The sequence below is a fragment of the Saccostrea cucullata genome, unplaced genomic scaffold (assembly GCF_032062105.1).
Source record: "Saccostrea cucullata isolate Sc308-1 unplaced genomic scaffold, CSIRO_AGI_Scuc_v1 ctg525, whole genome shotgun sequence".
Lineage (NCBI taxonomy): Eukaryota > Metazoa > Mollusca > Bivalvia > Ostreida > Ostreidae > Saccostrea > Saccostrea cuccullata.
This window is the reverse complement of record NW_026932767.1, coordinates 20,727-33,900: the sequence shown is the minus strand read 5'-3', so window position 1 is coordinate 33,900 and position 13,174 is coordinate 20,727. Positions and strand designations below refer to the sequence as shown.

The window sequence follows — 13,174 nt, the reverse complement described above, 5'->3', positions numbered from 1 at the left end:
ATTGAGTAGCATAATGTATGTTTCGAAGTTGTATACGTTGTAAACATTGTCAATACGTGAGCACACCTCAGAGTTGGTTTTTATTTACCGATTAATAGCCACGTGAAATTGACTTTTCACTGACAGTACAGCATGGGGAAAGCTGTAAACAAACGGACTTGTACAATGGAGTGGGGAATACCCTAATTTTTATCATTGCTAATCATTTGTATGTAAATGTGAGCATGGGATTAGTAGATAATAATGTACATATTATATTAAGCGTGTAAAATGCTTGAAAAAATGCATCACGTCTTTCCGAGAGCGATTTAAAAAAAAAAGAAGACTTTTCGAAACACACACGTAATATTTTTGTAGTAACCTATAATGCAACTCATTGAGCTGATTGGTCGATTAGTCAGTCACGTTGGTTCTTCACTTTAACATGTAAATTTATTCCGACGTCACAGAAAATAGTTTCCTCGACCTGATACATCGATGATATAACAATGATAAAGGTAATGATAATACATGTGTATGAAATAAAATAAAAAGTCTTCTGTTTTATATATTAGGTTTGCTGTCATCTTTCTAAGCTCTTGGTTTGGATGAAGGAGTCACATTTGGGATATTAAATAATTTCCTTACAAAGTACACTTGAAAACAAGACGTTGCTAAAATAGAAACAATCTGGAAAACGGACCAATACATGACATAAGCATTATTTCCGGTCAGTAAATACCAGTCCTTTATAACGTTCATTCTGCTAGTGGCTTGGTGCAATCGTACTTGGTCTATGGACTTTTGAAACTCTGAGATTGAAGTCTGCAAAGAAGCAATGAATTTATAAATACAGAGGCATTTAGAATAGTGTAAAAATTAATTGTATAAGGAGTTTGTAAGTTTTCATATAATGAAGTTCTACAATGTACTCCCTGTTCTTGTCAATTTTCATTTCTTTCAGACAAACAAGTTAGTGCAATTCCATCGCAATTTCATACAATCTAATCTTTATTCTTAATATTTACACCCACTTCAGATTCTAATAAATCAATACTTTTTAATCAATCGACAAACGCCTATTAGAACGTTTTACAAGTCACTTGTATAAATTTCTTATGTAATTTGCTTTTCAGCCAATAGTACAATATTTAATCGACTTAAATCTTTACATTTTCCAATTTTATATATTTTTTAAATAAACATATAAATAAAATTGCCTTTTATTGTTAGTACGGGAATGAACAGTTACAACTAATGCAGAAATAAATACATAGCACGCCTAAACGACTTGCAGCAAAAGAAAAGTAATACTGCACAATCACGTTTAGATGTCTCACCATGAAATTTTGAACTGTTGTTTGCAATCCCTCTATTTCGGCTACATACTTGGTCCATTCTTCTTCAACCACCGTCACAATATAAATGTATACAAGCTTCGATAAAAATCTGCTATGAATATTTTGAACACATATCTGATAATTGCCTGGAATAAAAGGAAAAACAAGGACTTAATTGAAACAAATATGCATATTGCTATGAGAAGTAAATATATATTAATTGTACAAGAAGGAAAATCCATTAAAAAAAACAACAGTATGCATTGCAGTGTCCAAATATATGAATGATGATTTTGTTCGTTACCAAATCTGAGATTTCATTTTTTTTAAATTCTTAGATGACTTCCAAAATTAATGTTGCAAGTACATGTTTCCGTGTGATGTTTAATATCTACAGATCGACTCAATAAAACCTCAATACAGATTTTAAAGCCTATATTGAATCTCTATCATATTAGCCATACCAGTGACAGGAGCCGTGTATTCTATACTCCCCTCTGATTTGTAAATAATTTCTTTGATCATATTATTATAACCATCCTTCACATAAAAGTCTACCATACGATCACCGCCTCGAAGAACCTGTAAAAAGAATGCAGGAATCATGGATTATGCTTTTCATTAGATGAAATAAATTAATTCATATTTATTTACCGGATGATGAAAATAGATTAAAGCGTTCCAGGGACTTCTAGTATCCATAGATGAAGGATGACCCTTAGTTAAGGAATGAAGCTTATTTCAACTTATGTTATACATGTACGATATAACATAACTTGGGGCAGTTTACGCTTTATAAACCGCGAAGCGTCATTGAAAGAAATAAAGACGCGTGTTAAAAAAAAACCTAAAATCAAAGTTTTTTTTTCAAGAATAATTAAGAGGCAATAATTGAGTTATGCCTATTTATTGTTTATAGCACAAATCTTAACTTCAATATAGATCTTTAATCACATATAAAGAAGATATTGGATGACACCATAACTATTCATAAAATTGCATGTTAGCTTACGGATCGTTGTATACTTGCATTTTCATTCCAGAGATTAAAGAGTCAAGAATATGAAATATCCCGAACACAAACATCGTCATTTACAAAAAAAATTGTTGATTGGTCGACCGATGTACCGAATCCCAATCAGAACTCGAGAAAATAACCTATGAACACCGTATGCCAAGGGATTTTGAGGAGAGTAGCGTATCAGAAATCCTTGGCCAGCGAAGATGGGTCAGTAAACCATTCAAAATATTTTTATCAACTGAATATGCTGATACGTATTAGTGAGAGATATTCAACTGTTTCAAAAACTTTTGACCTTGCACTTTTCTGTGACCTTGACCTCACTAGTCTTTAATTTTCAATTTCAAAGAAACGAAAACGAAAGTTAAAGCTATCTTGTCTAATCCTAAAAACCTTGCATTCTGAAACCTTGCCTAATTTACACGATGCAAATGTATATCCCATTCAAATAAATTCAATCGTAAATTAAACATATCATGTGATCGAAATGCAATCTTATCAAAATTAGATGTTCCGAATCCGCTACCGCTTCTCAAACGGGAATTGTACGTGTTTAGCAGCAAAAGATAAAAAGGTTATGAGCCAAATACTGAAATAATGTAAATTGATTTCATAAATTCCACTGGAGGGTAATAGCTAAAAAATGAAGCTGGTCGCGAGTACTTTAACAGAATTTTAGCCATGCATGTATTTACAATAAGATATTAAAATGCTTATGACTGCAAGGTGTTTTCTATATTTCGATTATTCATACATCAATTTTTAATGAAGGGTCGTTTATCGTCGTAACAATCTAGCCTAAACTGAGTTGTCACTGTACTTGATATATATAATGTATCGATTATCTCGCTAGTCTGTGACAAATTTTCCGTCCAGATGATAAACAATATGTTCTCAACATATGTCGTGCTAGGTACGGCGTGTCTTTGGAATCTATTTCTTCAAGTGATACCAGAACGAGTTACTGAGGAGAAAACTGAGGATTTTAGCTTTGATAGCCTCCCCGGGGCTCAGCACGAATTCAAAATCGAGGTTCCTGCAAGCCAGGAGGAGTGTTTTGTACAGAGAGTGGCACACAATGCTAATCTTTATGCTTCGTTTGAGGTAGGCGGGACGTACATATGTACGTACAGTAGATACAAAATGCTAAAAGCAAAAACCATGAAACACTATCTGGCATAGACAATACCCATGAAATACATGTACTGTTGTTTATACATGTACATGGTTTACAAGTTTAATTTCAAAATTCTAAAGAGCGGGTTACAAGGGATTTCAATAGTACATGTAGTTACATGTAATGTTTATATTACATAACTGTAAAAACACACATTTTGGTGGGGTAAAATTTCAAGGCTGGAGGACAAAATATTGGTTTCTAAGGATTTGATTTCATTGTTGGAAAATGTTTACAAATGTACATGTAGTAGTAATGCATATATGAAATTTAGATTTCGTGTTGGTAATGAATTTTTTGGTCTCTCCATACCTCGTAAACAACGAAAATTACACCCAATAAAAATTAATGATTTCACAGTATTTAAGGATATACTAGTACCTTAATTACTCTGTCCCAGGTCAAAAATTAAGTAAAACGTCTGTTGCCGCGCATCGTTCGTACATGTTTTCTACATGCTTGAAGCTTGTTTTAGAATATATAGATTATAACAACGTTCAACTAATTTGGACACAAAGTATTTCTTGATAAAAGAATAGTAGAAGAAGATGGGCGCATTTGGCGTGTGATCTGTAGGAATCATTTGTACGAAACCTTTATGGTTTAAATGTCCATGATTTGGTTGGCTGAACGTAGCGGGTCAGATTTTACATACACATCCATATTTTTTTTCATTTAGTTTGAAAGACCACACATTTGTATTTTTTTTTGGGGGGGGGGGGGGGGGGGAAGTTCATTTTTCGTGGTCTTTGGGTCTTCTCTCCATTTTTTAAAAATATGTATTCGTTTCTTTGAATTAAAATACACTCAAATAACGTTTCAAAATCATGGAGAGAGGACCCAGAGATAGAAATATTTTAGAAAAACGTGTATAAAAATGTACCATTTTTTTACCAAATGTCTGATCTGGCCAGTTTTCAAGTTATTTTTTAGTAAATCAAAGCTCAATTTCGGGAAAATATTTTCCTTTCCTATTGCACAGGAACCCGATAAATAAAAAAAATATAAAATTTCATGTGACATGTCGATCAAATTTTCTCTTTTCAATTACGCCCAGATTCCTGCCGAATGCCAATCAAAAGCGCCCTCGTTCTTTGTTAATTCCGGGGCTCACTTTCTTTTAGGGCAGGGTCGCCCGCGTGGCGCAGTGGATAGAGCGTCTGCTCTAGAGTCGCGAAGTAAGGAGTCAATCCTTACGTCGCGGGTTCGAATCCCACTGTGGGACGTGGAGACCGATCCTTCGGATGAGACCGTATAAACCGAGGCCCCGTGTCGCAGTAGGTGCTGGCACGAAAAAGATCCTCCATCACTGCTCAAAGGCCCTGAGTGCCGAGCATAGGACAAAATTTGTAGCCCTCCATCGGCAAGTGGTGGCGTCTCCATATTAGTGAAAAATTCTCGAGAGGGACGTTAAACAGCATACAATCAATCAATCTTTTAGGGCAGGGAAATGAAATGAAATCTCTCAAGTTAATACATTTATACAAATTTTATATGAAAAGATAGCTTTATATGAATGTTTTCCACTGTCTACAAGAGTACCGTCATCATGGTCATGGGTGAGATACTTATAGTTGATCATGCATTTGAATTTTTCCCGGGTATCTTTGCTTACAAGTATAGTATACGAGCAGTGTGATATATAGTAAGCGACACATTGCTACGTCCATTTCAGATGATGAATTTAAATAATTTAATTTCAGTTGTAACACGTCATTTGATCGGTTACACATGTAAATTATTGTGACCACCACTTCATTATTTGATTATCGTCTGCAAATGGCTAAACATATCTCCGGAATTTGCAGAGATACTAAATCAACTAAAAATTACTTTGGGACACTCCTCCCCCTTCCCCTCGAGATAGGTTTTTAACGTTTAGGAAAGGAATTTAGGTTTTTTTTTTTTTTTTGCTTGTCAAGAAATTTCAGGGATTGACTTGGTTGGAATCCACACCTTGGAAAAAAAAATCCTGGATCTGCACATTGACACGTTATTTACAGATGTCAAATAACGTAAGATTACACATTTACATACAATACTAAATGTTATCATTATTTCGTCAAATTTTTTTGCAGAAAACTCTTAGTTGTCCTCTGAAACATGCCTATAAACATGTAGTGTTGGACATTTCTCAACAAAAACTATCGTCACCTTAAAAGTATACACGCTATAACTTGCGCCAGTTTAAATAAGATTGGAGATTTATATACATGTTGTATTTTGTTTATCAATAAAAGTTACGAAAATACTGTAAATTACATCATTAAAATCAGCGTAACGCGTTATAAAGTTATCAAATTATAATTATTTATAACCCTGCTAGGAGAGAAATTGCTATTTTAAAATAAATCCATCACGTGACGCCGCCGCTACTTTTAGATTGATAAACAAACATGGCATATAGAAAACAGAAGGTAGGTCGTTAAAGATACTACTCTCTTTTGACGTGGATGGCAAGCGTCTTACTCTTAATGATACTTATCTTTTAATGTAATGAGTATCAACCATCTACTCTGTTATGACACATATTAACCTTTTATTAATAATTGTTGTCAAAATGCAACATTATATAAATGGTGCCTGTTTTGTAGGGTAACATTTGAAATTGACACCCCAAGGAAAACCATTGTCAACCGACGCGTCAGCGGAGGTTGACAATGGTTTTCCGAGGGGTGTCAATTTCAAATGTTACCCTACAAAACAGGCACCATTTATTTTATTATACTGAATGTCTTATTGATTTAGGACGTCAGCAAAAAAAAAAAACGTCGATCGTCTTTACGTTCATGTATAGAAAGCTTTCACACTCACCGGTTCACTAATCTCCTTATTGTTTGTTTTATACTCGAATTCGAGTCATTTATCATATAAAGTTTCGTTATTTCTGGCTCGCAAGCATGTTTCCTACACTCGCAAGCATGTATCGTCTGTCGTTTGTTGTTTCTATTATACGTCTCTGTTGTTTTCAAGTAAGCTACATCGGACGCAAGCTTTTATTGACGTCAAGTTAATTCCGGTTCTTTCAAACGCGCAACTGACGTTTTGAGAATTCTACGGTGAACCGTACGCGCATAATTTCCACGCATGTGGCATTACCGTTGTGTTACCCGTTGTCACGTGTGTTGCTAAGGCTCAGGGTAATCGAACGGATTGTTACCTGCGTCTAAACCAATCAGATTTTAGTATTTAACATGAAAGTATAATAAACCTCGTTGTCTGATTTCCCGAGGACATGCGTGTCTTTATATAGGCCTACTGTTTACGCACTTCCTTTCTCAATATTCATGAAAAGACTGAATTCTTAATTGCCAGATATTGCTTAATTGTTTTGTTATTACAACGACGTCTATAGTAAAAATTTTTGGAAAGTATTATTTTTCATTACACTTCATGTGTTTCAAATCATTAATCATTTTGTTTCACACAAAATTCGGGGTTCCTATAGCGTGTAGGACTTTAATTAGTTTGTACTACAGAGGAGAATCGTCCATACCTATATGTCCTTCCGATGGAATTCATCTGGTACCTCGAACAGAAAACCGTCAAGTTTATACTCATTAACACGTGCATAAATAATTGTGTTTCATCTTGTATCATGACTGTTTCTTATCGCTTTTTCTCTCTCCTATATATCCATTTTAGAATTATTTTGTTACTACCTTTACTAGCTCAGAGTAAATGAATAATTAAATAATTTTCTTACAACGTACACTTGAAAACAAGACGTTGCTTCGATAGAAACAATTTGCGTAAAGCTTATTTCCAGTCAGTAAAAACCAGTCCTTTATATCGTTCATTTTACTAGTGACCTTTTTTTATCTAAACATTCTATTTTACTTCTGAAATAATTGTTAATTGATGGGATGGTTGCCCCCTCCTCACTCCCTTACTTTTTTGCGATACACTCAAAATACTCATACTTCATGATTTTAATTCTCTATCAGAAGAAAGTGTATGGATATAAAAGAACAATAATTATGATAATAGTATAATCAGTGAAAAAAATGTCATTCGAAGAACGGCCTGTATATTGTTGTCTATAAGCACTGTGGAGGTAGCCAGCGTTTGAATATGATTAATTCTTATATTATTTTCTGGGGGAAAGTTATTCTTTTCCCAAAAAATTTTAGGTTGATTTTCTTTTCTGTGACGTATCATATACACATCGAATCTCTAAACAACTGTTATAATGTTGTATCTGCTGATCATATGGAATAAATATATCTTTAGAACAACTGTGTGAAGAGTACCTTTCTTTAGTACATGTTATGAGATAGCTTTGAAAAGATAGTATGCACTGATCGAATATATTAAATTGTACAACATGTAGTTAATTTCTTTTATACTCCAAATCTTCAGTAAGTTGGTTTAAAGAATCTTAAGGTCTATGGTAAATCTATCAAAGCAAATGGTAGCAATAGAAACGTAATACACGTATATGCATACATGTACTTCACATACATGTATGTGTTTTCCTAAGACTCAAGGATTTTTTGTGTTTGGTAAAAATGACTCAAATGTAATATCACAGACTGCACATTTAGAGGTTTTATAACTTATAGAAGAATGTATAAATATAATATTTTAACCATAAAATTAAGACATTGGCTATTTCCATATTTATTCCTCCAATACCTAAAATAAATGATTTTTGTTATGGGCAACTGAATGTTTATCTGCTGGAGATAATATTCAAAGCATTCAAGGAGTGATTGTACAAGATCACATTCCCATAGTATATATGTTCAAGTGTCTCTTCTTTTCTTTGACAAAAATTACAGTGCTTAGAAGCTAGCCTATCTTTCTGATTTTGAATAAGAAAATAATTAGTTGCCAATATTTTATCTAGAATTCTGTACTGAAACCATTGGAGTTTTTTTGTAACTTGGAATGGTAATTAATGAATTATTTTGTATTCCTTGCTATCCAGTTCAAATAATTCAATCCACTTCTTGCAACCAGCTGTTATAGATGGATTTTGATTTACAATTTCATAAAAAATCTTTGATTTTTTTTTTACAGTTGTACCAAAAAAAATAACATCTTTCTCCCCTTTAACAGAGAAATATTTTTTTTCATACAGACTTAGGATAAATTAAAGACAAACCAGATTTGTTACAAAGAAATGTTACCTTGTTACATGCATGTAGGAAGCGAAACAACTCTAACTACATATAGAAAATATAGCTTTGCAAACCGAAAGTTAATTGTGCACGTGGCAAAAGAAATTCAGGCTGAAATGGACAAAAGGTAAAGATAGTATTTGGTTTATATAAATTATTTTATAAAAATGTACGATTTTTAGGGTAACATGTGAAAATGTTATTTCTTGAAACCATGATTTTCCGAGGCGTAGCAAATTCTGCGAAATTCTAGTGATGTAACCCTTTCAAATGTTTTTAATCCAAAAGTGTATTTTATGACAATCTAACTTTGCAGCTGATTTTGAAACAGATGGGTTAAAATCTGTTTGATTTATTACAAGTATATTAACCGAGGAGTAGCCAATATTTAAAAATGTTCAGGCGCGTAGCGACAAGTAGGCCAATGGATTGGGGACAACACCTTTTTTTCTTCTAAAACTAGCTTTCTACTATTGATTATTTATTGAAATACCGGTTGGACATAAGGGCAATAAAATTTGGTACTGAAAGGTGTTGGAACCTCATCTTACCCTGCATTCCTCTATCATAACGAAATGGGATCTTTGTGTTTGAACAGGAATTATTTTTTTTTTGCTGGTCGAGTTTTTTTAACAAGTAAATTGATATTTTTCTGTGGCCGTCTCCTTTAAAAAAACGATGCGGAGCACAACGTCCCCGATGTTACCCTATAAAAATCGAATATTTTATTATACTGAAATTACTGAAATTATCACTGACAATGAATTGACAAAAAAAAGACACACATGACACATGAACCGTACATGCAAACATTCTTCGCAGTTAAAAATTTACCCGTTATCATGCATACTTTTAGTGTACATGTTGCGCTGTAATATGATCAATACCAGTATCTGGATTAGGGGGCCTAGCTTTTAGCTGGAGCCGGTGGATGTAGCTGTTACACGCTGTAGGGTAATAGTCATTTTTGCCAAAGTTAATCTGACTTCTTCAAATGAAAGTATATAAAACACAAAGTTATATATATAGTATTCAATTTTATACTAGAATTAAGTTTATTTTTCCAAAATTAAACATCACCCTACATAAATGGCAGGCATTTCACAAAAAAAACCCATTAACATTAAGGTGCCTAGGACTCAACAAATTATCCATCAGATTCTTCATTTTTTAAATATGGTATCTTAAGCTTTCAACTATCATTTGGTAAAAATTCATTTAATTTAATTTCAAAATTTGATCTTTTTTGAATATTTTCATATGATGTTGTTCGTCTAAAGGAGATAGATATAGTCTAAAAGTGATCATCCCCCACCCTCTTAATGAAATGTTATGAAGAGCTGTTTTGGTATTTATTGCCATATAGCGATATCACATATTTAAACAGGTAATATTACATATTCAAATAACATGTAACTAGAGGCATTGTGACCAACGAGATCACTAAATAGTGCCCCCGCCTCCCATTTGAATATAATGTCAGTGTCCATGTTTTGCTATGGAAAACCCAAAACATATTTTGGATCAAGAAGTAAAAAAAGAGGTAACAATGGCAATATGTAATAATAATTCTGCGAAAGTCTCAACAAGTTATATTCAGTGGTATGAGAGGAGTTGCGGATAATAGATGGGTATCCCAAAGCGTATCAGACGGACGGACATCCCGATCATTACATGGATATAACCTCCAAGATTTTCAGGCGGGGATATAAAAAGTTGGTATGACTTATTCAAACCTATTCGAATAAACAATTTCATCTTTTCGAACTGGCATGTTAACTAATTTGAAATATTATACAAATATAGTATTTATGTGGACGATCCATAGATATGTCGATTTCACAGAAAAAAATATAGAATGAGAGAGAAGTGTAAAGTCTTTATGCTTTCTGTGAAGTCGATATATCAATGACCGAATCAAAGTGTTTTTCACGACTTTAAACACAATATATTTTCAGAAACTCGAATCAATAACATAAATCATAATTTTCTAAATAATATCAGGCAAAACAGCAATCAATTGAATATCCAGTAAAAACAAAATCATGTAGGTGATATCAGATAAAAGATGATATCACCTATTTGAATTAATTTTATCCCCTTTTCATTAAGAAATGGCGATATCACTTATTTGAATTACTGATATTACACATTTGCATTTCTTACAACAACTTAATTTCGAATAATTCCTTCTTTTTTACAATCTTGCTTAAGTAAAGGATGAAATTTTTAAAAGCATATTAAGTAAAAAAAAAAAAACATTTTAAGCATTGATAATTTTTTTTTAAATAAACAAACTTTTGAAATAGATTATTAATTAAAAATACTCTGGACTTCATTTCAGCCCCACCCTATACTATTTTGCGCATTAATTGATCGCATAAACGGGATATTCCATGTGAGGTTTCAGTTTTGGCACGAAGAATGTCAGGGAGATCTGTTTTAAAATCATATGTACACAAAAAGGAATCTTTAGGGCAACAATTCTTCTTTTTGTTATAGCTTCTCCCTCAAGGAACACACACATATCATTCCTCACCCTCACACACATTTACACATTCACTCAGCCTCCTTCAGACATATGGTTTATATATCATGAATATGCATATAATCCATGTGAACTTCTTCATTGAATGAATAAGATTGTAGTGGGTAATTTGTACTCCTTTTCTATAAATGGAATTTAAAGCAAAAGTTACATATATTGCAACCTAAACTGAGAATTAATCAGGTATTTAATTATTTTTAGATTGAATTGGTAGAAATTTGTAACACTGCCAAAATGGCCACCAGTACCACTAAAGCACAAGACGTTATCCTGTGTAACCTCTGTGACATGAGACCCACCCTTCTTCACTGTAATCCCTGTCAGGCCAACTTATGTGAAGAATGCGTCGGAAAACACTATATGACATCATCGTCCTCTAATCATGAAATTGTCAAATACCGAGAGAGAAAATACCACCTTTCATTTCCAAGCTGCAAAGCCCATAATAATGAAAAGTGTACAGTTAAGTGTCAGAATTGCGATGTAGATATTTGTCTTAAATGTCTCAGCGGAGCCCATAATGGTCATAAAATTATTGAAATTAAAGACATTGTTGATGACAAGAAAAGGCTGCTGGAGAAAGACACAGCTTATCTTAAAGAAGATATCCTTCCAAAATTTGAAAATGCAGATACAGAGTTAGAATCAAAAATTATTGCCTTAAATGCTAGATGTGACGAATTAGAACAATCAGTCACAAAACATGGGCTAAAATGGCAGCGATTTGTTGAAGAAATCGTAGCGAAAAACAAGAAAGATATTGCAGAAATGAGAGGAAATGGCATAAAGAAATTAAAAGAATACCAAAACGAAATAAAAAATAATCTTGCAAGACTAAATAAAATTGCTCTGGAGAACAAAAAGATTTCTCAGACCATGGACGTTAACGACATCACAGGATATGAATGCAATATTCAGAAGTACCTGAATATCTCCTTACAAATTGAACTGGAACTACCAGCTTTCGTTTCCAGGGACATAGATCAAGGTGAATTCTTCAAAGAATTTGGAAAACTTAAGGAACCCAAAATCCAAACAGTATCGATCTTCAGATCAGATGTATCCACTGAGCTTCTAGACAAAGTCATAGAAATCGCATCCTTCCACACTGGAATAACAGAGTTGATGAGGATGGCATGTCTAAATACAGAGGAGGTGTGGGTAACAGGGAGGAATAAAACCATCACTTGTATCAATATACAGGGTTCTGTACAGGAGACTATAAGCTCTAAATGTCCGAGTTTTCCTGATGACATTGCAATTTCAAGTGGAGGGCATCTTCTGTACACTGATACATTAAATAAAGTAATTAATGACGTCCACCAGACAACAGCACAGATTGCAGCACCAAAGGGATGGGAACCATTAGCACTGTGTTGTACACAATCAGGTGACGTACTGGTCAGTATGTGTACACATGATGAAGAGCATTATAAAATTGTCCATTATGAATGTCAAAAAATAAAGCAGGAGATCGAGAAGGACGACAAAGATAAACCACTATATAAAGGAGGAGATAATATGCTCTATGTGACGAAAAACAACAACGGGGATATCTGTGCCTCTGACTGCAATGCTGGGGATGTGGTTGTAGTGGACAAGGCAGGAAAACTCAGATTCCGATATAAAGGACAACAAACGATGAAGAAGCAGTTTGAACCCAGCAGTATTGTCACAGACTCCGCGGGTCGTATAATAATACAGGATCACGGGAATTCCTGTACCCACATCATTGATCAGGACGGTCAGTTTCTCCGTAGTCTGGATTTTTGTGGACCACTGAGTGTGGACACACTGGGACGACTGTGGGTGGGGGAGTATAAGAGTGGAATTGTGAAGGTCATCAAATATACAAAATAAATGATTTGATTTCTTCAATATAATCTGTGAGGAAATATTATGTAAAATATCTATTTATTATTATTTATTAAGCAACTATGAATAATTTAAGTGTTTGAGGTCGATTTGATAAATTGTAATCAT

At 33.7% G+C, this 13,174-nt stretch overlaps 2 protein-coding genes across 3 annotated transcripts in view; one reads left to right on the top strand and one right to left on the bottom strand.

Annotated features, from left to right (window-relative positions):
- The window catches only part of LOC134236073 (tripartite motif-containing protein 2-like), a 40,223-nt gene extending 27,049 nt beyond the window's left edge, over nucleotides 1-13,174 (top strand). The window contains exons 1-2 of one of the 2 annotated variants that reach the window (XM_062718251.1): nucleotides 8,707-8,770; nucleotides 11,393-13,174. In XM_062718251.1, the coding sequence (XP_062574235.1) occupies nucleotides 11,426-13,051 (1,626 nt within the window). In that variant the 5' untranslated portion in view covers nucleotides 8,707-8,770; nucleotides 11,393-11,425 and the 3' untranslated portion in view covers nucleotides 13,052-13,174. Of the gene's footprint in view, nucleotides 1-8,706; nucleotides 8,771-11,392 lie in introns of those variants that run through there. The other variant, XM_062718252.1, reaches the window with a different exon arrangement.
- On the bottom strand, nucleotides 521-1,925 carry LOC134236091 (transmembrane emp24 domain-containing protein 6-like). The gene is made up of 3 exons (XM_062718274.1): nucleotides 1,784-1,925; nucleotides 1,320-1,465; nucleotides 521-804 (listed from the first exon to the last, which is right to left on the bottom strand). Exons 1-3 carry the CDS (start codon nucleotides 1,923-1,925, stop codon nucleotides 571-573), a joined length of 522 nt encoding a protein of 173 aa, XP_062574258.1. The 3' UTR covers nucleotides 521-570.

Coding starts and splice junctions, on each gene's coding strand:
- LOC134236091 (XM_062718274.1), bottom strand. CDS start 1,925: ATGATTCCTGCATTCTTTTTACAGGTTCTTCGAGGCGGTGATCGTATG. Junction 1,466..1,783: donor ATACACGGCTCCTGTCACTG/GTATGGCTAATA, acceptor CTTTTATTCCAG/GCAATTATCAGATATGTGTT. Junction 805..1,319: donor CAACAGTTCAAAATTTCATG/GTGAGACATCTA, acceptor GCTTCTTTGCAG/ACTTCAATCTCAGAGTTTCA.